The 24,115-nt window shown below is 44.4% G+C and overlaps 1 protein-coding gene across 1 annotated transcript; it reads left to right on the forward strand.

The window, feature by feature from the left end:
* The first annotated feature begins 131 nt into the window (after positions 1 to 131).
* LOC140701280 (uncharacterized) lies at positions 132 to 22,806 on the forward strand. Its single transcript, XM_078388145.1, has 6 exons — positions 132 to 276; positions 1,675 to 2,187; positions 2,426 to 2,552; positions 3,459 to 3,526; positions 4,528 to 4,654; positions 20,079 to 22,806. Exons 2-6 carry the CDS (start codon positions 1,780 to 1,782, stop codon positions 21,197 to 21,199), a joined length of 1,851 nt encoding a protein of 616 aa, XP_078244271.1. The 5' UTR covers positions 132 to 276; positions 1,675 to 1,779; the 3' UTR covers positions 21,200 to 22,806.
* The last annotated feature ends 1,309 nt before the right edge of the window (positions 22,807 to 24,115 follow it).

Raw genomic sequence — 24,115 nt, forward strand, 5'->3', positions numbered from 1 at the left:
CAGCATGTGAATCATTGCAAGGGGTGTTTGTTTCTTGCCTCCTGTCCTACTTAAGGGTTAAATGCATACGAGTTTCGAGTCCTAGAGAGGAAAAAGAGCTGGCGAGTCCTACACAGGAAGTGTCCCCTTTCACAAAAGCGTCCCCCCCTCTGTCTCCTCCTTTTCTTCTTCCGGAGGGAAACGGGGGCTTTGGTTCCCCCCGAAGGGACTTGAGCCTTCCTACGGAGCTCGTCTCCCCCCAGAGTCCGCCCCAGGGAGCCCAGAGACGGGGTGGTGGTGAGTCCCTCTGCTCGGGTCGCAGGGGAAGGTTTGGTGGGGGGGGAGAAAAAGGGGTGTTCTGCGCCCTCAATTAAGCCTGGCTTTTTGAGCAGGGAAGGTGCCTTAAGAAAAAGCGGGAGCGGCCCAAGAGATTTTGCCGCCTGAGGCCAAGGACCACGTGTCCCTCCCTCCACATTAGAGGGTCCCCCCCTCCCTGGAGTGGCTCTTTTAGCGCCAGGATCTCCTCCGTGTCCATCCTCAGTCGCTGAGTGTTGCAGCTGGTTTTTCTATTTCACAAGCCCCTTTCAGAAACTATTTCATTTGATCTATATATTTCATACACATTTCAGCAACGTGGAGAGGGGGGATCTGCTGCTTGGGTAACAGCCTATCCTCCATACTACTTTACCCCGGCTTCATGCTCTGGAGAGGACACTTCTCGATACAGAGCATGTTACCATAGTCTCTCGAGACTGAAGGATGCCTATGAACTCCTCCATGTCTTCGGTGGGGGTTGAATTTGGGGGACGCAGGAGGGGCCGAGGGGGCCCCCAAACAGAGGAGGAAGGCCAAGGGGAAGAGGGGAAGGGGAGGCCTTTTGCCCACCACCTGAAGTCAGAAGGAGGTGGGTTGTTTTGCTCTTCCCAAGAGTAAAGCTGGCATTATAACGGGGAGGAGGGAGACCCAAAGAGAAAGAAGGGGAGAAGGCTGGAAACCCCCCAAGAAGGGCAAGGAGTCGGGGGGGGGAAGATAGCAGTACAACCTCCTCCTCCTCCTCTCAGGCAGCCCAACCCTCAAAGTCAGAGAGAAAGAATAAATGGATTTGAGGTTAGAAAAAAACTGAACAAAACACAGCTGATAGTGCCCACCAGAATATCAAGAGCTCACCTCTTTGTTGTGCTGTGTTTATTAATATGTTGAGTGAAAGAGCTAAGAGTATGGAAAGTGCCTTTAACCACAAAAAAGCCTTTTGTGGGAAAGCTAATGCTGTGTCCCTTTGTGTTCCTGGTTGTGCAGCCAGAGTTTGGGACTTTAGAAGAAGAAAGGAACGGTTGATCCACTTCTAAGCAAACTCTGTCTTAACAACGTTTAAACACGTTGCCTTACACCTGAATTCTCTTCAGGCATTCAATTGCTACTAGTATTATTAATAAATAGGAAACTTGAGGATTTATCAAGAGCAGAAAGGATCCTGGGGAGAGCTTAGGGCTTTAGGGGGTGACCACAAACCCTTTGGAGTGAGTGCAGTTGTTGCATCTCAGGTAAAGGGAAGGCGTGAGTTTCAGCTGCAAGAACTGCCCCAGATCTCTTATTTCTCTTTTGTTCTTCACATTTCGGGAAGGAGACTTATTTCCCACATTTGGCCTTTGCGCATCCTCTAATAATTTTTAACTGCACGTCTTCTTCCTCTTGCAGAGCGTTAGTAGCAGGGCCTGATGGTGCAACATTTTCCCTAAGAGAGACCCCTGGGGTGGCCTCTTTGGAATCATTTGGAGGCTTTTCTGGAGCACAGCTCAAAAGATGGAGGAAACAGACTCAGCTGGCATTTCAGCAGAAAAAGACCCTTACCAGAGTGGAAGGAATGAGGAATCCTGGGAAAGAAAGAGGCAGAGCATCCTGGATGAGAAAATTGTCAGATCAGATGGACAGCAACAACGCTTCAGGCTATTCTCGTACCAGGAGGCAGAGGATCCCCGGGTGGCTTGCACCCGACTCCGCCATCTTTGCCACCAGTGGCTGAAGCCAGAAAGACACACCAAGGCTGAGATCCTGGACCTGGTAATCCTGGAGCAGTTCCTGGCCATCCTTCCCCCGGAGATGTCCAGCTGGGTGAGGGAATGTGGAGCGGAGACCAGTTCCCAGGCGGTGGCCCTGGCTGAAGGCTTCCTCCTGAGTCAGGCCGAGGAGAAAAGGCAGGAAGAGCAGAAGGTGAGACTGCTTTTCTTCTTGGTAACTGAAACAGGGATGGGGAGCTTATGGTCTCTGTACCCCAGTAAGCACAGAAGAAAATATGTCCCCAGTTTTAGACATTGTAGGAGAATCTGTCTCCTTGATAACTATCCACTGTCCTCCCATAATAGAACTTCATCTGCTGAGAATATTGTATATCTTTCTTTTCTTTTCCATTTCAAAATTTCCTTGGTTGGACCCTCAACTGCTAAATCAGATCAGAAACCTCTCGGTGGATGTTCAGTACAATTTCCTTGCAACCGAGAAGACTCCATCAGATGGCAAAGGGAGTATTTTCCCCCGAAGGGAGGGACGTGAGGGTGTTGGAGGCGTCCCCTTGAAGGGTAAGAATCTTTGTTGGTTAATTTGCTCTCTTTCTCGGGAGTTTGTGAGGGCTCCTTAATCTGCTTTTCTTGTTTGCTGTGTCTTGAGGGACAGAGTATTTTTTTTCATCCATCGTTTCTGCAGTTCAGAAATGTTTTTTACCGTAATTTACAGTACTCACTCTCGTATATCTCATTTTGCACTCAGAAGATGAAATGAAAGAATCATTCTTTTCCAAATGAAATGAGGAATAGCTGGTAGAATGCAGGGCAGACTCTGAACAAGCCAAAGCCCAGCGACCAGACTTGACTGGGTCATTCCTTGCACGTTCTTTCTCATGTATTTATTTACAAATCTGATTTCTGTGTCCTGCGTCCACCATTAACACCTTCCAGACCTCATGGCTTTTGCCTTGTCTTTTGACCTTATTGCCCTTTGAGATCAGAGAGGCTTATGCGGGCCCTGACCCTGGTCACCGAGTCAGCTTTCGTGGCCTGTTGGGGACGAGGACACGGGTCCCCTGAGTGTCCATTCGACACCCTCAATGCTATTCGCGAAGGCTTTCACGGCCGGGATCTAATGGTTGTTGTGGGTTTTTCGGGCTCTTTGGCTGTGTTCTGAAGGTTGTTCTTCCTAACGTTTCGCCAGTCTCTGTGGCCGGCATCTTGCTGTCCTCTGAAGATGCCGGCCACAGAGACTGGCGAAACGTTAGGAAGAACAACCTTCAGAACACAGCCAAAGAGCCCGAAAAACCCACAACAACCACCCTCAATGCTCTTCGGCCAGTCCTGTCACACACTTCTCTCCTTCCTCCTGGGAGGTGTCGTTTCAGGCTGGAAAAGGGTTGTATCCTAATCCATTTTCTTTGAATGGTGATTTGAATTGCCCCGAGAAATCTGTGGGTTTGTTTTTAATTTCTCTTGCAGGGTCTGGAACGTTGGCTGGGACTAGAGGTCTCCTGTCTCTTCTTTTTGATGGGGAGGACCCGGATCAGGTAAGGGGGTGCAAAGGATTTTAGGGGGGATCCTCTCTTTCTATTTCTTTCTGGGGAAGCAAAGAACACAAGAAGGGTCTTAACAGGGCACCCAAAAGGCCTGTTTTGCCCCTCCTATTTTCCATAAGTGTTCACTCGTAATCTGGAGCAGAAAGGAAAATATGGAGTCCTTGAAAAAGAACCCCTAAGACCAGAAAGCAACATTTTTCATTTGGGTAATCTCTAATGCCTCTAACTCAGATAAACCAGGAAGATGGACATGCCATCTGGTTATGTTTTCGAATCAGTTCTTCCTAGAACTTCTAATTTTGTTTACATGCTTGAATGGACTGAAAATGCTTCTTCCTACCCCTGGTTTTGTCCCTGAAAGAAGTTTCCCCTCCACACCACATAAGGTCTCTCTCCTTCCCTTATGGGAAACCTAGGCATTGGACTGTCCTGCTTGAGAAAGGGAGATTCAAAGGCAGGCGATCTCTGTCCTGGAGGATGACTGAGATCCCAAGGACTTGTGACATTTTCAGGTACGTAGGTCCCCCAGGAAGACAGAGAGTCCCACCCATGGAATGGGAAGCCCTGCCACTCAATCTTAATGTTGGTTCACATAGTAAGGTAAAGGTTCTCTTTGACATTTTTAGTCCAGTCGTATCCGACTTTAGGGGGCGGTGCTCATCTCCGTTTCCAAGCCGTAGAGCCAGCATTTGTCCGTAGACTGTTTCCGTGGTCACATGGCCAGTGCAACTAGACTTGGAACGCCATTACCTTCCCACTGAGATGGTACCTGTTTATCTCACTGCATTTTTCACATGCTTTTGAACAGCTAGGTTGGCAGGAGCTGGGACAAGCGATGGGAGCTCACTCCATTGCGTGGATTCCATCTTCCAACTGCCGGTCTTCCGACCTTGCAGCCCAGAGGCTTCTGCGGTTTAACCCACAGTGCCACCACGTCCCTACACAGTCTGTAGTAGATTCTTTAAATGCAAAGTAGAAACATTTTCTTCTAGGGTCTGGTGCCCTTCGAGGATGTGGCTGTGAATTTCACCCGAGAAGAATGGTTACTGCTGGATCCGGACCAGAGATCTCTCCACAGGGAAGTCATGGAGGAGAACCGTCAGATCGTGGCTTCTCTCGGTAAGGCATCCTGTTTCCATGGTTTACAAACTATACATGAAGGGCAGTAACAGCAATATCCAAGTTAGAGCAGTGGCCACTCTCAAACATCGGGTGGGGGGCAGCTTCTTTTAAGCAGGGGTGGGGAACCTCTAAGGCCCCCAAGCATTACAGAATTCCAGACCCCCCATCAACCCTGGCCAGCCTTGGCAGTGATGAAGCACAGTGGGAAATGGAGCTCATCTTCATCAAGGGCAAAGGTCCCTCAGCCCTGCCTTAGGCCTTCTCGAGAGGAGGAACTTGAGTCAGGAAGGGGGTTTCAGTCTTGTTGAAATTCGAATCAGAGTTTCAAACTCTGAAGGTGTCCTTTCACAGCCTGTGTGATGATGGAAGTCACTGAGGGGGTCTGGTGGAAGGTCTAGGAAGAGGGACGCAGGGCGGGGAAACGTTTGCCTTTATATGGTATGAGCTGAATTAAGGGATTTCACCGATAAAAACGGAAATTCTGGTTTCTTGCGAGGAACAGAACAGCAGGGTTGTTTTTGTCCTCCAGATGGTGAGGAAAACATTCTAGCAGCCGCAGGACCACTTGAACATCCTGTTGGCATCCCATCACTTCACAAGAATGAGCAAGGGGAGCAGAGCTTTATAAAAAAAACTCGTTCTTTATCAGGGGGGAAAAAACCAAAAACAGAATTCAGAAGTTTACAATATACAGTGGTGCCCCGCATAGCGACGTGAATCCGTTCCAGGATTCACGTCGCTATCTGAATTCATCGCTATGCGAGGGGGAAAAACCCATAGGAACGCATTAAATCCTCCATCCAGCCGCCATTTTCGCTGCCCGGTAAGCGAGGGCAGGGGGTGAAAACGCTGCAGGTGGCCATTCTGTGGATGCAGCGGCCATTTTGGAACCGCTGATCAGCTGTTCTAAAAACATCACAATGCAATAATCGGTAAGCAAAACGCTTATTGATCATCGCAATGCGATGTTTAGCCACCTAAAACATCGCAATGTGATCGCATTAGCGATCGCAAAAAACATGTCGCTATGCGAATTCGTCGTTAAACGGTGCGCTCGTTAATCAAGGCACCACTGTATTAGATTAAATCAACTTAAACAAAATTAAAGAAAACATCATTTCCCAACCCTGTGTCACTCTCCTGAATCAGGACAAGTTTCGTTTCATTTATCCTTACGTTTTCTACCACCCTATATCTCTCCAGAAGCATCTTGATTCTTTTCCCAGTGTATTACATCTCATTTCTTATGCCAGCCACAGAGACTGGCAAAACGTTAGGAAGAAAACCTTAAGAACATGGCCAAACAGTCCAAGAAACCTACAACCATCAATTCCACATTTTTTAAAAATAATTTCTTTTCAATATTCCTTTTTTGATTTTAATTTCACACATTATTTTATCAATTTTATTAATTTCCACAGTCCATCACCATTTCTCAATACAGTGGTGCCCCGCATAGCGAGGGTAATCCGTTCTGGATTAACCGTCGCTATGGGGAAACATCGCTATACGGAACGGAAAACGCCATAGAAACACATTAAACTTAGTTTAATGCGTTCCTATGGTTCCTAAACTCACCGTTCTGCGAAGTTTCCCCATAGCGCCACAATTTTCGCGCCCTTGGTAAGCGAGGGCAGGGCGCAAAAATGCTGCGTGTGGCCATTTTGGGTGTCCGGCGGCCATTTTGGAACCGCCGAACAGCTGTTAAAAAAAACATCGCAATGCGAAGATTGGTAAGCGAAACGCTTACGGATCTTCACAATGCGGGTTTTTCCCTATCTAAACATCGCAATGCGATCGCTTTTGCGTTCGCAATTGCGATGTCGCTATGCGGATTCATAGTTAAACAGTGCGCTCGTTAAGCGAGGCACCACTGTACTAGTTTGCTTAATTTTTTCCAATCCTTTGCAAATATTTACCTTGCCACGGTCATTATTTATAATAATTAATTTCTTCTCTCTTTATTTGGTTATTATTAATCATATTCTACAAGGTAATCATTGGAGACCAGACCCATTATTTCCCGGATCTTAAAAATAATTATCCATTCCTTCTTATTTCGCAAGACCATCACAAGTGTAAATATGTCCCTTTTTTGTTTTTTGAACCTCCAGCACATAGATCAGTGATGGCAAACCTATGGCACGTGTGCTGCAGCTCGCACGCGGAGCCCTTCTGGAATGCGAGCCATAGGTTGCTTCCCACCCACCCCTGCGAAGCCAAACCTCATGAGGCAGCTGCAGCCGGGATTCCCCCTTCCGCCACCACTTTCGGGTCCTCCGGGTCCATCGTCATGATTCCCCCTTAAACCGCCACTTGGGGGTCCCTCGCCGCCACCCACTGTTCCCCCCCCCCCGCATTTTGGGCACGTGAGCCTAAAAAGGTTCGCCACCACTGACATAAATGATACATTTTTATTCAATATATTCAACTTCATCAATGTTAAATATAATCTACACACTACATTGTAACAATTTTCTTTAACTCTTACAAACATATTCTTCATTATTCTTTTGTTCCACATTTTACTCCAACCTTCTCCTTAAATTTATATATATAGTCTTTATATAAATTTAGTACATTATTTGTATATATACGCTATATCTTCTTGACACAAGACTTTTAATGCAAATGTTTTATATTCTGCCTGTATTAACATTGATATATTGCGATTACTGTCCCCTTTCTATTTTTCATTGTTTATAGTTCCTTTTTTCGGCTTTGGCCCAACCACTTCATTAGCTCTGGAGCTACTTGTACTTGTCCTCCGCTCTTCCTCAGTAGCATGTTGGACGCCTTCCGACCTGAGGGGCTCATCTTCCAGCGTCATATCTTTTAGCCTTTTGTTTCTGTTCATGGGGTCTTCTTGGCAAAGATACTGGAGTGGCTTGCCAGTTCCTGCTACAGGTCTATTGCATTTAGTCAGAACTCTCCACTATGACCTGTCCATCTTGGGTGTTTCTGCAAGGCATAGCCCGTAGCTTCTCTGAATTACTCTAGATACCTCTGCATATTTGCTTCTAATTGAGAATAGGTTTCATCAGGCTTTTTGGTCAATGCCCTAAATTTCCGCCTCAAATGCTCTGTATTGATCCCAAACCTAGCAAAAACCAGCTTTTTAAAAGCTTTGTATTCTCTCACTTTTTCCTGAGGCATACGGGCATATATTTTGGCAAGTTCGCCACTAATTTGAGTCCTTAAAATGATCATTTTATCAGATTCTGGGATTTTATAGTCCCAGCAGGCTCTCTCAAATAGTATCAGAAATGCCTCTGGGTTATCCCCCTTTTTGAATTGTGGGAATTTCTTGAGGTCTTCTTTTAAAATCTCTTCACTGGCTGAATTGTTATTATTCTGATTTAGGGCTGTAAGTTCTAGTTGTTTCATTCTGAACTCGTGTTCCATCTGCTTTTCCCTCATGGCTATTTCTCTGGCTTCTGCCTCTGCCCTCATCTTTTCTTTTTCTTGCTCTATGGCCAATTTTCTGGTTTCAGCCCTTTCTTTTGCTTCTAACTCTGCCCTCATCTTTTCTTGCTCCATGGCTAATTTTCTGGCTTCAATTTCTATCTGTATCGCTTCAGCTTCACTTTTGAGCTGTAATTCTCTTAATTGAAACTCTCCAATTTCCATTTTTGAAATTCTTGGGAGGTTAAAGTAGTTTCTCCTCCCCTTGGGGCATCATCTTCCTGAGCAGTCACCTCTTGATCATCATCATTTCCTTGCTCAGCTACCTCAAGAGTACTTTCCACTTTGTGAGGTAACCCTTCTCCTTCAGGCACCTCCATTATTAACTTTTTTCCTTTCTTAGGCATGGCTTCTCTGTGTTCTCAGATTCAAAACACAAGCCTTATTTTAAAAGGGACCTATTTTTTTTTCTCTCTGTGCTAGGGAAATACTCAAATCTCAGTCTGCAAGTCAAACCTAAATTTTGCGGCCAGAGAAGTCTGTAACTCAAAAAGTCTGTAAGTCAAGCCGTCTGTAAGTCAAGGGTCCACTGTACTAAGTAGCTTAGAGACAACCTAGCCTGGGCTTGCTTCGCTACTTTGTTATTATTCCAGGCACCCTGCCTGAGCTCCTTGTGGGATACACTGTTTCTTGTGGCTTCCAGCCACACACTTATTACTGTTTATTTTTCAGCTTTCCAAGCTCCTCTGCTTGCTCTGTTCCCCTCAGATTTGTGTTTGACCCTGGCTTCCGCTTCTTGTCCCCTCAGCACTCTCTTTTCAGAGCTTAGGACCCCAAAGCTAGCCCCCCCTGGTCTTTCACTATCTTGAGGTAAACCTTAAACTGTTGAATTTTCCCTTAGAGCTTCCCCTTTCTGTAGTCTTTCTCTGGTCTGCCTCAGGAGTCCCTTTTAGCTTTTCACCAAGCTACTTCCAAGGGTCCCACTCCTGCCCTGACAGCACCAGACTACTAGGTTCCCTAAGCTCAGGAAATTAAAGTTTTTTTTTCTTTTGTTTACTGGGTTCTTTCTGGCTCTCTGGATTATCTTTCGATCCCACTTCCACTGCCACCACTTGTGGCGACCCCCCTTTGTGCCCTTTATATCTGTGGGCTCTACAAAGGTAAATACGCCCTTTTCGCTGCCACCAGGTATTATTCTAATACCAATTCAGGTCCACACACAGGAGCTATCACCCCAAAGGGTCATATAATTTTAGGAAGCAAGGGGTTTAAATAAATATTCTTTTATTATTGAACAAAATCATAAGGAGAATCAAATATAACTGTGTCATATGTTTATGTATATTAAATCAGGTGTTAAAGTATATCAGATCATGTCAGTATTTCTCTTATTACACTGATGCGTTCATTCCTGCTTGCTCAATATATTTTACTTTTCCAATTTCCTTTCTTAACCCCCTTTTGCTATTCCTAAACCCTAGCACTCTCTCAATAACTTCTGGTCCCTAACTCTCTCTATCCCTCTCTGGTTCCAACCCTCCAACTGTCTCTTCTAGCTCTCCCAACTGTCATTCTGACTCCGCCCCTCCTGCTCTATCGTCTGATTGACATACAGGAATAACATCATACTTTGGGTTCCATTACAAGTACATTAATCAGAAATTCTTCCCATTTCTCCTTTGGTGCATAAACATTCAGTAGGGCACATTCGTTCCCCTTTAACTGACCTTGAATTACCAAATATCTACCTTGTGTATCCTTTTCTAATTGTAAATTCACATCTTCTAGATATTAAAGTACCTATCCCCTGGATTTTGATGTGCCAAATTATTTTTCATAGATATCAATCCAATTACATCTAAGTTCATTTACACCTCCTTTTTATCTATTCCTTGTAAGAAGACAATACAGTGCTGCCCCGTATAGCGAGGTTAATCCGTTCCGGATTAACCCTCGCTATACGGAATCATCGCTAAACGGGTAGGGGAAAGGTATTGGAACGCATTAAACTTCGTTTAATGCGTTCCAATACCTTCGTTACTTACCCGTTCAGCGAGGATTCCAGGTGCCGGCAGCCATTTTCGCGCCTTCGCTAAGCGAGGGCAGGGCACGAAAACGGCTGCCGGCAGCCATTTCCGGGCTTCCAGCGGCCATTTTGGAACCGCCGATCAGCTGTTCGGCGGCTCCACAATGGCCGCCGCAATACCCGATCTTCGCAATGCGGGTTTTCCCCATTGCGAAGATCGGGTATGTTTCCGTATAGCGATCCCGAAAAAGGGATCGCTATACGGAAACATCGCTATACGGTGCACTCGTTAAGCGAGGCACCACTGTATCTGCCTTTCCCTTATGCAACAAATTCTGTATTTTAGCTCTTTTCATATAAGATCCTAGGCCTTTAACATTCTGTGTTATTACATTTAATTGTTTAACCATTTTTATCCTTTTATGCTTGTTTTTCTCATCATGAGTTATGTGTATTCGTAAACATAATGCATGCACCAACAAAAGATAACATACCTCCACCTCCCAATTGATTGATTTTCTTCTGGTTTCTCCTTTCGATTTTTACCTTATCTGTAGCCTCCCATGTTTCTATTTTCCCTTACTTTCCCAGAAACTCTCCTTTTAAATTTACATAATTTTAATCTTTAATATTTATTATTGTTATTACTATTTCTGATTGTCCTGTTTTCTTTTTTTTTTGCTTTTCCTTTTTTCTAATGCTTAAAACATTCTCCTTGAATAGACCGGATGGGCGGGATATAAATCAAATAAATAAATAAATAAATAAAATTTTTATAATCACCATTGCTTGAGTCTCACTCCATCTGTTCGACCTCCCCAACCTCTGAATCATGATCCTGCTCCAAACCTTACACCTTCTTTGTTTGCTCCTCCTTTTACTCTTTGGTTATCATTCCATTGTCTCCTATCAAATCCAGAGCAGCCAGCAATGATGAAACTGTAAAACTTCCCATTGTATGAAATTCTCAGAAACACAGGATAACCGCAACTGTATTTTATATTCTTTGTACAGTGGTGCCTCGCTTAACGATTACCTCGTTAAACGATGAAACCGCTGTACGACAACTGTTTTGCGATTGCTTTTGCGATCGCAAAATTATGTTTTAATGGGGGAATTTTGCTTCCCGACTATCGGTTCCCTGCCTCAGGAACCGATTTTTCGCTTGACAACGTTTTCCCCACAGCTGATCGGCGGCTTTCAAAATGGCCGCCCGCTGTGCAAAATGGCTCCCCGCTGTTTTTAGGAGCCATTTTTCGCTAGACAGGTATCAGAAAATGGCTGCCCTATGGAGGATCTTCGCTGGACGGTGAGTTATTCAGCCCATTGGAACGCATTGAGCTGTTTTCAGTGCGTTTCAATGGAATTTTTTATTTCACTTAACAAGGATTTCGCTCTACAGTGATTTCGCTGGAATGGATTATCCTCGTTAAGGGAGGCACCACTGTAATTAAGATAGCTGTAATCTCCCTCATTTGGTATTTAAATACCATTGTTTCATTACAGTAGTCATAAAGCGTGCTGTTTATATACCACCCCATAGCGCTTCAAGCACTCTTTGAGCGGTTTACAGTTTAATTATGCAGGCTACACATTGCCCCCTCAGCGAGCTGGGTCCTCATTTTACCGACCTCGGAAGGATAGAAGGCTGAGTCAACCTTGAGCCGGCTACTTGGGATTTGAACCCCAGGTCCTGAGCACAGTTTTTAGCTGCAGTACAGTGGTTTAACCACTGCGCTACGAGCCTCTTCTTAGTCATTAAACAATTGGATGGAGTCTCCAGTGAATCTCAGATTTTCGGGATTTTCTCTTACAGCTTTCATTAGTTCTTCCTTTTTTTCTAAAATTAAAAAACCTCACCAATATGTGTCTTGGAACCTCACTAGAATATTTCCAGCCCACACAATGGGCTCTCTCCATCTTACAAATTGTCCAGGAGATTTTCATGGCTACTTTTTTTTTTTTTTTTTTTTTTTTTTTTTTTTTTTGCAAATCCAAAATTTTTGGAACAGGTCTTTTTCTGCTTGACCAAATTCTTTAATGCCTTTGATTAGCAAGATGGGGCATCTTGCTGTAGGATCATCCAGGTCTTTAGGTCGGTGGTAGAAATTTCCTGATGTAGTAATCTATTTGAGTTTTGTATTTCCACAACTATGCCATTCATAATTTTCAAATGGCTTTCCACATTGTCACTTAAATTTTTATAGTCCTTAAGGATGCTAGTGATTTTATGACCCATAGTTAACATCTTCTGATCCAAACTGGCTACAATTTGGCCCAAATCTATCAGTTTTTGATCCGTTGCTTTCAAACTCCCATTCTTTCCTCCCATAGCATCTGACAACTTTTGTAAAAGAACTTTTCATTTTTAGGGCAACACCTCTACAACCCATAAACTCATCAGGGACTTAATTTCACTCAAGAAGATACCAAGGGAAAAATATCTTTCAATAGATGGAGATCTTTGATATTTTTCTATGGATTTCTAAGAGTTTCTAGAGGGAAAAACAATCGAAGGAAAGAATGAAATGGAAAAAAAGAGAGGCCACAAGCAAATTCAAACCAAGAGAGTTCAAAATGTTGTTTCTATTTCTAACTACTGTGCACCACAGTCACAAGAAAGAACCAGAGAGACATGTTCTCCAGTGACTTAGCTCTTTCTGACTGAAGGTGTTAACGCAAGTACACGGAAATTCAGCAGAGTAACTTCTGGTCCAGGTGGTTAAATGAATCACGCACACACATGCAGCTTCTCCAGCACCAGGCATGTATTTACAAGTTATATACAGTGGTGCCCCTCTTGACGATTACCCCAGTAGACAACGAAATCGCTTGACGATGATGTTTTTGTGGTCGCTATAGTGTTTTGCGATCGCTATAGCGATCGCAAAACGAATATTCAAATAGGTTTTTTTCGCTTTACGACATCGATTCCCTGCTTCGGGAACTGATTTTTCCCTTCACAACTATTTAAAACAGCTGATCGGCGGCTCTCAAAATGGCTCTCCACTGTTTTGCTGACCTCGTTTCACAAGACAGGGAGAGGAAAATGATAGCCCTATGGAGGGATCTTCGCTCCACTATCAGTTATTTACCCCATTGGAACGCATTGACCGGTTTTCAATGCATTTCAATGGGGTATTTTTACTTGACGACGATTTCGCTGTACAGCGATTTTGCTGGAACGCATTGTCGTCGTCAAGCAGGGCACCACTGTACAGAAGTGCAGACCGACAGCGTTGTGACAAACCCAGACCTACTGGGATCTGCCACACGTTAACTAAGCTGCCACCAACCATTCCCTATAAGAAGTCACACAGACCAGGGATGGATTTTTAAACAAATAAAAGAACAAGGTTTATTTAAATCACACACAGGGAAAATAAAATAATCAGGTGAATAAGATAAAGTAACGTGGCTTATTCTCATTCATACATGCATACAGTTTGGTTCACACAGAACCCTTAACTTGAAGCACAGACCCTGAACCTATCAGTTCTGGCTAACCAACAGACACCTGAACCTATCAGGTTGGTACTCTGACACACAGTAGTACCCTGTCTGACACACAGACTCCCACACCAGCTTCTTCTTCCCAGCTGATGCTTCTTCTCCTCTCAACGTCTCCTCCTTCTCCACACACGCTTCACATATATATACAGTACAGCCCCTCCTCCTGATGTCCCGCCTTCCACTCCCCATAGGATGGAACTTTCCCTCCAAACCCATGACAGACAGGTAACATCAGTGCTGTATGTAACACCTCCCCTCTTTATAAGTTGTTTTGTAGGGGGAAAGCTAAGGTGCTTTTTCCCAAAAAACAACCTGGATAAAACACACAACAACAGTTATACATACCATATCATACTTACATTCTAAGTTAACCATAGCAATTAGGCATTTAAACATTTACCATATACATTACATCAATTTACCTTTATTCATACAAACCAAATTCAAAAAACAGGTACATTTAACTTTTTTGTCATCAATATATATACATAGTCCATGTTCTTTCGCTGTCTTCATTCTTCAGGTCTTCTTGACAAGGCGTCAGCAACACCGTTCACTGACCCTCTGACCACCTTCACTTCAAAGTCATAGTCCTGTAGGTTTAAAGCCCACCTCATAAGTTTGCTATTGTGGGTTTTCATTGTCTTTAACCATTGCAATGGTGAATGGTCAGTGCACAGAGTAAAATGTCTTCCCCAGATGTAAGGCTTGGCCTTCTGGTTCGCGTAGACTATGGCCAAACACTCCTTCTCCACGGTTGCCAAATGTCTCTCACCTTTTTGAAGTTTCCTACTCAGGTAGGACACTGGATGCTGGTCACCATTCTCATCCTCCTGGCACAGAACTGCTTCTACCCCGCTGTTAGACGCATCGGTGTAGATGATGAACTCCCGGTCGAAGTCTGGAGCACGCAGCACTGGATAGTTGATTAACGCCTCCTTCAACCTCTGGAACGCCGCCTCACAGTCGCTGGTCCACGGGATGCGGTCATCAGTCTTCTTCCTCGTCAGATCGGTCAGCGGAGCCGCAATCTCGCTAAACCTCGGGATGAACTTTCTGTAGTAGCCCACCAACCCAAGAAATGATTTGACTTTTTTCTTGGTGTTGGGTCTGGGCCAATCACGAACTGCTTCTATTTTGGCCTCTAGGGGTTTTATCACTCCTCCCCCTACCATGTGACCCAAGTATTTTATGTCTGGGCTACCCAGCTGCAGTTTGTTCTCTTTGCAGAGCCTAGGCCAACGCACTTCCTCCCCTGGGTCAAAGCGCCTCTCCCCGGCTCTCTGGACACGCCAGGCTTTCTTTCTGACCTTTTGAGCTTGCAGGGTCTCTGCTGCTAGCTCTAGGTTTCTCTTTAGGTCATTCCTTAAGGTGTCTATGTATGTCACAACGTCTTGTGGGTCATCCTGGGTGATCTGCTCCCAATTTTGTTTGATCAGATCAAGGGGCCCTTTCACCCTTCTCCCAAATAAAAGTTCAAATGGACTGAACCCGGTACTGGCTTGTGGCACTGATCGATAAGCAAACAAAAGGGATTGCAGCTTCTGGTCCCAATTGTTTGGATTCTCTGCCAAGTAAGCCCTAATCATGCGCATTAGAGTCCCATTGAACTTCTCAGTTAACCCATTACTTTCAGGATGATAGGCAGTGGTTTCCTTGTGCTTAATTCCACAGATTTGCCATAAGCGTTTCATGAGCTTTGATGTGAACGATGCGCCCAAATCTGTGATTATTTCTGAGGCAAATCCCATCCTGGACATATACCCCACCAAGGCATCTGCCACTGTGTTAGTTTCAATGTTAGTCAAGGGTATGGCTTCAGGGTACCTCGTGGCATGGTCCACAATTGTGAGAATGAACCTGTTCCCCCTCTTTGTGGCCTTGGGCAAAGGTCCCACAATATCCACCCCTATACATTTGAACGGAGTGTCAATCACAGGCAAAGGGCACAACTTTGCTTTGGTCCTGTCGCGGCTATTCCCCTGCCTTTGACACACATCACATTGTTTACAGAACTCCCTGATCTGCTTCCCTATGTCAGGCCAGTAAAAATTCTGTGTGATTCTCTGCTGTGTTTTGTTCACCCCTAAGTGTGCAGCAAACATGTCAGAGTGCCCCCTTTGTAAGATCATGGGGCGATACTTTTCAGGTACCACCAGCTGACTTCTGATCCCATCTCCCCCTTTTGAGATATTCCTCAGGGTCTCTCTATACAAAATCCCCTTTTTCTCTAGAAATCTCACTGGGGTTTCAGGTGTTAGCTGGGCGTCTGTCACCTGTTCAAAACACTTTTGGAGAGTGGCGTCTGCCTTTTGCTCTTGTCCAAATCTGCTGTCTGTGGTTAAGGTTTCCACCACAGCTTCTGAACTCCCCCCACCTGCTTCCGTCTCTGGCTCATCATTACCCCCCTGAACTGTCCCCGTGGTGGCTTGTGAACGTGTAATCACTAGCACCCGTTTCACATGTTCAGCCAGGTCATTTCCCACGAGCACGGCTGCTGGCAGAGTCGATGAAATCGCTAGCCGCCAAACTCCCCTCCAGCCTTGAAAGTTCACAGGTACCTCCGCTACTGGCAGAGAGATCACCTGCCCCTCAATCCCTGCCACCTTCATGCTCTCATTTGGGATTATAAACTCCCTAGGAATAATATCTGGATGGCACAGGGTCACCTGAGAACAAGTGTCCCGCAGCCCCCGATACTGACGGTCAAGTATTCCTACGTCCACCCCTGCTGTCTCAAACAACTGAGAATCTGTTCTCACCAGCAGGCAGCGCTTTACCTCCGCGAGAGGACCATTTTCCTCAGCCTGATCAGCAGATGTCACTGTTCCAGATTGAGTCGCCATGGCAACAGGCTCCCTCAGTGACAATGAGCCTTGCTCTTTCTGGACACAGAACACAGCTTTTGGCTTGGTTCCACTAGAATCCTGAGGCACAATTCCTTTTAGCTGCTTTAATTTCTCACACTCTGAGATTAGATGGCCCTTTCCCTGACAGAAATAACATTTTCTGGTGTATTTTGAGTCTTTCTCATCTTGTTTTGGTTTTCCCTCCAAAATCTGAGGTCTTGGTTTCATGTCTGAGGGCTTCCCTTCACCATGGGCCCCTCCCCCTTGCTGGTTTTTCCCCGGTCCCTGAGAGTACTTGCTGTAGGTTTCTTTGGGTTTACCTACAGGTTTCCCCTCACCCAAGGGCTTTCTTATTTGGGAAATAAAATCTGCAATCTCGGCGGCTTCTACCACAGATTTTGGTTTCCTTTCCCTCACCTGGAATTTCAGTTCCCCATGCAGGACTGAATAGAACTGTTCCAGTGCTATCAACTCTTTAAGCTGCTCGTAGGTCTCTGTCCCCTCCTGAGATAGCCATTTCCCAAGCAGCCTCACCAATTGGGCCCCCACTTGGGTAAAAGTCTGCTCTGGCTTTTTGGTGATTGACCTAAATCTTTGTCTCAACTGTTCCGCATTTATCCCATGTCTTGCAAACACCAGTTTTTTAAACTCTGCAAAATCTTTCATCAGTTCCTCAGGCATCTCGGCATAGACCTCAGCCAGGCTACCACTGATTAAAGATCGCATGATGGTCATCTTCTCAGTTTCCCTCACTGAGAAGTCCACAAACGCTCTTTCCACTAGGGAAAAGAACACCTCAGGACAATCTCCCTTGTGGTACACAGGGAATTTCTTCAGGTCAGCCTTAGACAATTGGCCTCCCTCAGAATCCCTATTGTTATTATTATTCTGGTTCATCATTTCCAATTTCCTTAATTCAAACGCCATCCTTTCCTTTTCCAGAGCAATTTTCTCTCTCTCTAATCTTTCTTCTTTTTCCAATTGCCTCATCCTCAGTTCATGCTGTTGGGCTATGAGCAATTTTCTGAGTTCTGGGTTCTGTTCTCCCGTGCTGTCACCTTGCACTGAGCCAAATTCATCCTCAGAACCTTGGTCTACCTGGGGGTCTTTCACTTCACCCATTTCTGCCATCTGGCTTCGAGTCAAGGGCATAATCCCCCCTCAGAACAGGCTGCTTTAAAAAGTCAAGCCTCAAAATAAAACGACCACTTTTTTTTTCTTTTCTTTTGCCTCAGAACCAGCTTTCCCTATAGAATGCTGCTGTCCTTCAGCACTTAACTTGCAACAGTTGCGAACCAGAGCCTACCCCCCTCTGCTGGGCCTCTCAGCAGGCAGGCTAGATCACTGTTACTACACAGTTTTGCCTCAGCTTTTTTCCCGCCAAAACAGGCTGCCTCAGAGCACTCTAATCTAGTCTCCCCAGTTGGCACGTTCTTCCACTAGCGCACCTCCCCCTGAGGTACACCTAGAAGATTACCTACGCGCCTCAGATTGTCCCTGACTAGACCCCCCTTGCTCTGGGCACACGTGCCAAGGCTTTGCTGGACCACTGGACAACTGGACCAGTCGTATCCCACACGCTGGACACCAATCAATGTGACAAACCCAGACCTACTGGGATCTGCCACACGTTAACTAAGCTGCCACCAACCATTCCCTATAAGAAGTCACACAGACCAGGGATGGATTTTTAAACAAATAAAAGAACAAGGTTTATTTAAATCACACACAGGGAAAATAAAATAATCAGGTGAATAAGATAAAGTAACGTGGCTTATTCTCATTCATACATGCATACAGTTTGGTTCACACAGAACCCTTAACTTGAAGCACAGACCCTGAACCTATCAGTTCTGGCTAACCAACAGACACCTGAACCTATCAGGTTGGTACTCTGACACACAGTAGTACCCTGTCTGACACACAGACTCCCACACCAGCTTCTTCTTCCCAGCTGATGCTTCTTCTCCTCTCAACGTCTCCTCCTTCTCCACACACGCTTCACATATATATACAGTACAGCCCCTCCTCCTGATGTCCCGCCTTCCACTCCCCATAGGATGGAACTTTCCCTCCAAACCCATGACAGACAGGTAACATCAGTGCTGTATGTAACAAGCGTAACAGCATGACACTCATTAGGAAGAAGGATAAAAATATACAGAGCCCACAACTATCTGTGTCCAATCATATTAGATATTGCATCATACATGAGTCAGCACTTTATGAGTCATCATGACTCAGCATTACAGTTACAGCACACCTGTTCAATATGGCTGGTCATTAAGACACTTTGTACTTCTCAGGCCTGTAAATTTTACCTTGACAGAAGATTTGTGTAGTTGGATCCCAACCAGGCAGCTGAAGGGCCTTTGGTTGCCAGGAACAGAGACTTAGCTGCAGGGCTAGGTGACCTTCCTTGGAGAGGCTCAGGCTGAGCTTTGCTGTCTACATGTTGCTCATGATGGCCATCAGAAGCTCAGATCATCAGACCCTTGAGGTTCCGGGGTCTACAGGACTCGGCAGCTTTTCCTGAACATCAGGCCCTGTGGGTTGGAGGTTTGTCCTCACTGGAGGCTATCTCTGAGAGAGCCATGATGTAAGTTCTGGACTGAGGTATTTTAAGAGTCAACAGTCAACATCATGAGGCAGTGGCAGAAAGGTGCAGTAGCTCTGAGTGCCTGATGTCAATACACTTCAGGATTGGTTTATTTGCAACCTCACCCACACAAATGAATACAGTGGTGCCCCGTATAGCAACGATAATCCGTTCCAAAAAAAATCATCGCTATACGGATTTGTCGCTATGTGGGGCAAAAAAGCCCATAGGAACGCATTAAAACACCTTTAATGCGTTCCTATGGGGGAAAAACTCACTGTTATGCGAAGATCCTCCATGCGGCCGCCATTTTCGCTGCCCGGTAAGCGAGGAAAGAGTGCGAAAACACAGTGGGCGGCCATTTTTTTTACCCGGCGACCATTTTGGAACTGCCGATCAGCTGTTAGAAAAAACCATCGCAATGCGAAAATTGGTTAGCGAAACGCTTACCGATCATCGCAATGCGATGTTTTGCCATTAAAAACATCGTTATGCAATCGCTTTTGCAATTGCCAAAAACACATTACTCTGCAGATTCGTCGTTAAACGAATCGCTCGTTATGCGGGGCACCACTGTATTTTGTGGACTGTTTGGATTCTTGGATTTTCTTAGAAGAGAATAAGAGGGAGTTATTTCATACTCCTTCATTAATCATGTAGCCTAATGAATCCTAGGTTTGCAATACATTCAGAAATAGGGTGCATGGGAAATATACTCAAGAATGTGCAGGACAGTAATCATATATGGCCAGAGTGCCCATTTTTGCCCAGGGATGACAGCAAGGCCCTGTTATTTCTTTCCTGACATTGTTTACCTTTCAAGATCTAGTTGGATCCTTTAGACCAGTGGTTTCCCGTAATCCTAGCCAGCACAGATAGTGGTTTAGGCTTCTGGGAGTTTTAGTCCAAGAACATCTGGGGACCCAAGGCTGGGAATCACTGCTTTAGACCTTTTCCCCCCATTTCCAGAGACTTCATTTTCTCCCATTTGGAATTCCATCTATGTTATGTTTGTTGTTATTCCAACAGATCAGGAAAATTATACCAGAAGAGAGCTCTACAATTGCACCATGTCTGGGAAATATTTTGCTGAAGGTGTGGCCCTTACACTTCAGGAGAATGTCCACGCCGCAAACATATATTTCAGAGACAACGTATTTGGAAAAGCTTTTAATAGGAAACCGCAACTTGTGAGCCCGTGGGGATTTGAAAGAGGACCAAATAAATTCCCATATCAGGAACATGGGAAATGTTTGGCTAGGAATTCCTTCCTTCAGGTTCACCAGAAAGTCGACACAGAAGAACTGTGCCCATGTCTGGAATGTGAAAAAGGATTTTTTTGCTTCTCGCCCCTCAGTGATTATCATATAATCCAGATAGGAGAGAAACCATACATATGCCAGGAATGTGGAAAGGGTTTTATGTACACTTCAACTCTTCTCGTGCACCAGAGAGTCCACACAGGAGAGAAGCCATATAGGTGCCAGGAGTGTGGGAAATGTTTTTCTCAGAATTCACACCTTTTGAAACACAATAGAGTCCACACAGGAGAGAAACCATATAAATGCCAGGAGTGTGGGAAATGTTTTTCTCACAGTTCTAACCTTCTGACACACCAAAGAGTCCACACTGGAGAGAAGCCATTCAGATGTCAGGAGTGTGGCAAATGTTTTGCTCGCAATTCACACCTCCTGAAACACCACGGACTCCACACTGGAGACAAACCGTACAGGTGTCAGGAGTGTGGAAAATGTTTTGCTCAGAATTCATACCTTCTCGAGCACCAGAGAATTCATACTGGAGAGAAGCCGTTCATATGCCAAGAGTGTGGAAAGTGTTTTGCTCACAATTCTAACCTCCTGAGACACCAGAGAATCCACACCGGAGAGAAACCCTACAAATGCCAGGAATGTGGGAAATCTTTTACTCACAATTCACACCTTCTTGATCATCAGAGAATTCACACCGGAGAGAAACCATACAGATGCCAGGAGTGTGGGAAACATTTTTCTCGGAATTCACACCTTTTGAAACACCATGTGATGCACACTGGAGAGAAACCGTACAAATGTCAGGAGTGTGGGAAATGTTTCGCTCAGAATTCATACCTTCGTGATCACCAGAAAGTCCACACAGGAGATAAGAATTAATGTCTTGTGACTCAAGAGAATGTGTAGACAGGGGAAATCTAAACACAACGGGGTCACAAATGTTTTCAAAGTCCTTTGAATCTCAAGAGTATTTGAACTCTTACTAAATGGGAACCTTCTTCCTTTTTCTCGTCAGTGGGTGAATAGGCTAAATCTAAGTTTTACATCATGGAACTCCATCTTGCTGTACATTTTCAATCCCTTCAGTTGCTCTAGACTTAAGAGTTGTTAATGGATGGAATCTTAGAGCAAATAAGATTGTGGTGACTTTTTCTTATTCTGTTGTTACTGCACGATGGAGCCAAAATTCCCCATTCTAATATTTCTTCATTTTTTTAAAGAATGGAATTAATGGTAGATGATGGCTAAGAGCTGGCAGTATTAAGGTATGTCTCCCGACTTGTCTTGGTTATTATTCTTACACCTACAGGGCTGGTAGTGACCATATGGATCATTAAGTCCAGCCCTTGTCAAGGAAAGACAGTGAGAAATCGAACCCCTAACCTCTGGCTCCAGAGCCAGATAGATACCTGAGCCACTGAGCTATCAAGCAGCTTATCTTAGTGCAAATGCTATTTCCTCTTTTTGTTTGTTATAATTGGAAAATATATTTACCTACATTTATTAATTTTTTTTATTTAATTTTTTATTCAATTCAATAAAGGAAAAAAAATACCAAAAAGAGAGAAAGAAAAGATACTACAATACAGAAGAAGAAGAAAAAACTGGCTAAAAGGAAAATGTGGTAGAATTTAAGCATTTCCCAAAAAAGTCTTAAGAGGAAGCTTAAAAGGGTATTGAGGAGGAAGTTTTTAGAATAAAATATTGTGTAAGGAAGATGTGTAACAGAGAGCAAATTTAAAAAATTGAGAGATGACAGAATTTCATGGCTGACTACCCTTCACATTCCTGAGGACTAAAGAAAGTTGTTATAAAGAACTGTGGAAGTGCTACTTAATACGAGTGAAAGTGAATTTGTTAAATAAACAAGTAACATATTTATGTTGGAGATGTAAACAAGAAAGGGAAATATTTACATATGTGGTGGACTTTTGAAACGAGGAAGGAATGGTCAATGATTTTCGAAGAGATTATGAAAATCATTGGCTTTGATACACTAATGTGTCCAATGATACCTTTGCTGAATATGATTAATAATAATTAACTATGGCCATGAATGGTAAACTAACATGGGCAATAAAGATTGGAAAAGGTTATGAAGTACAAATGGTTTTAAAGAGATATAGCCGCCTAGAGTGGTCTTTTAGGCCAGATGGGCAGGGTATAAATCAAATAAATAAAATAAATATATCAAATTTATTCTTTAGTACATATGTTTGAGAAAGGGAAAGGTTATACATGAATCATCATATTTCTGTAGATAAACAGGGGAGGTATAAAATACAAAGTGAAACAAATCAGTAAATCAGCCCTGAGGATGATGATCACAGGGTGGAAAATGTACGGCCTGAATATTGTCTTTCTTTCTCCGTTGATATGTTAGTTAAATTTTCTATTTTATGTCTTTTCGCTTGTTCTGTTATTGTGTATTACTGTATAATTTAAAAAATAAAATAAAAATACAATGCAGAAAAGAACTAAAAAAATTTAGTAAACCTGAAATGAGAAAACTACATTTACAAAAGCAATTTACACACACGCGCGCGCGCACACACACACACACACGGTTGATGGGAAATGGCTGGTGGAAGTGGTTTGAGAATGACCTGGGAACCAGTAGAGGGGTAGAGTTTTGCTTCCTAGAGTAGAATGGGAGGTGTTGTGTCTTAAGATCAACTTCACTGTTGTCCATTCCAGGTTTTAGTAGCAGACTGGTGGATGGGACAGCAGCTGTTGTGAATAACTTTAGGTAAAGGTAAAGGTTCCACTTGACAATTTTTGTCCAGTCGTGTTCGACTCTAGGGGGCGGTGCTCATCCCCGTTTCCAAGCCATAGAGCCAGCGTTTTGTCCGAAGACAATCTTCCGTGGTCTCATGGCCAGTGCGACTTAGACACGGAATGCTGTTACCTTCCCACCGAGGTGGTCCCTATTTATCTACTCGCATTTACATGATTTCGAACCGGTAGGTTGGCGGGAGCTGGGACAAGCGACGGGCGCTCACTCCATCACGTGAATTCGATCTTACGACTGCTTGGTCTTCTGACCCTGCAGCACAGGCTTCTGTGGTTTAGCCCACAGTGCCACCACGTCCCTGTTGTGGATAACTTTCCCGCCTCCCAATTAGCATAGACTCTGAGTACCTAATTAGGGAGGGGTAGAAACCTCTAAATGAAAAGCGGGGTTTTTTATACGTGTGTGTGTGTGTGTGTGTGTGTGTGTGTGTGTGTGTGTGTGTGTGTGTGTGTGTGTGTGTGTGTGTGTGTGTGTGTGTGTGTGTGTGTGTGTGTGTGTGTGTGTGTGTGTGTGTGTTCTGTGTCAAGTAAAGTCGTGTGGAATTACTGCTGGGTCGTGACTATTATTGGGTGTCAAAATCCACTACACTACACTGGCGAAAATACTGGAGCCTCAGCTTCAGGATCTGTCCTAGTGAGCACTCAATATGGGTCCATTTTACATTTCTTCACAACTACACAACCCATCTTCATACATGCATTAACCTACATATTCACGATCATGACAGTTATCATCATGACTTAGCATGTCCACGCTATGCTATGGAGAACTCTGTATGCATTCGCGAAGGCTTTCACGGCCGGGATCTAATGGTTGTTGTGGGTTTTTCGGGCTCTTTGGTCGTGTTCTGAAGGTTGTTCTTCCTGACATTTCGCCAGTCTCTGTGGCCAATGTTAGGAAGAACAACCTTCAGAACACGGCCAAAGAGCCTGAAAAACCTCAGATCGTGTCTAGTCAAACCTCATGTGAAGGAATTATGGGCTATGGAGTTATGATCGAGT

This window comes from Pogona vitticeps, chromosome 2, assembly GCF_051106095.1.
Source record: "Pogona vitticeps strain Pit_001003342236 chromosome 2, PviZW2.1, whole genome shotgun sequence".
Classification (NCBI taxonomy): Eukaryota; Metazoa; Chordata; class Lepidosauria; order Squamata; family Agamidae; genus Pogona; species Pogona vitticeps.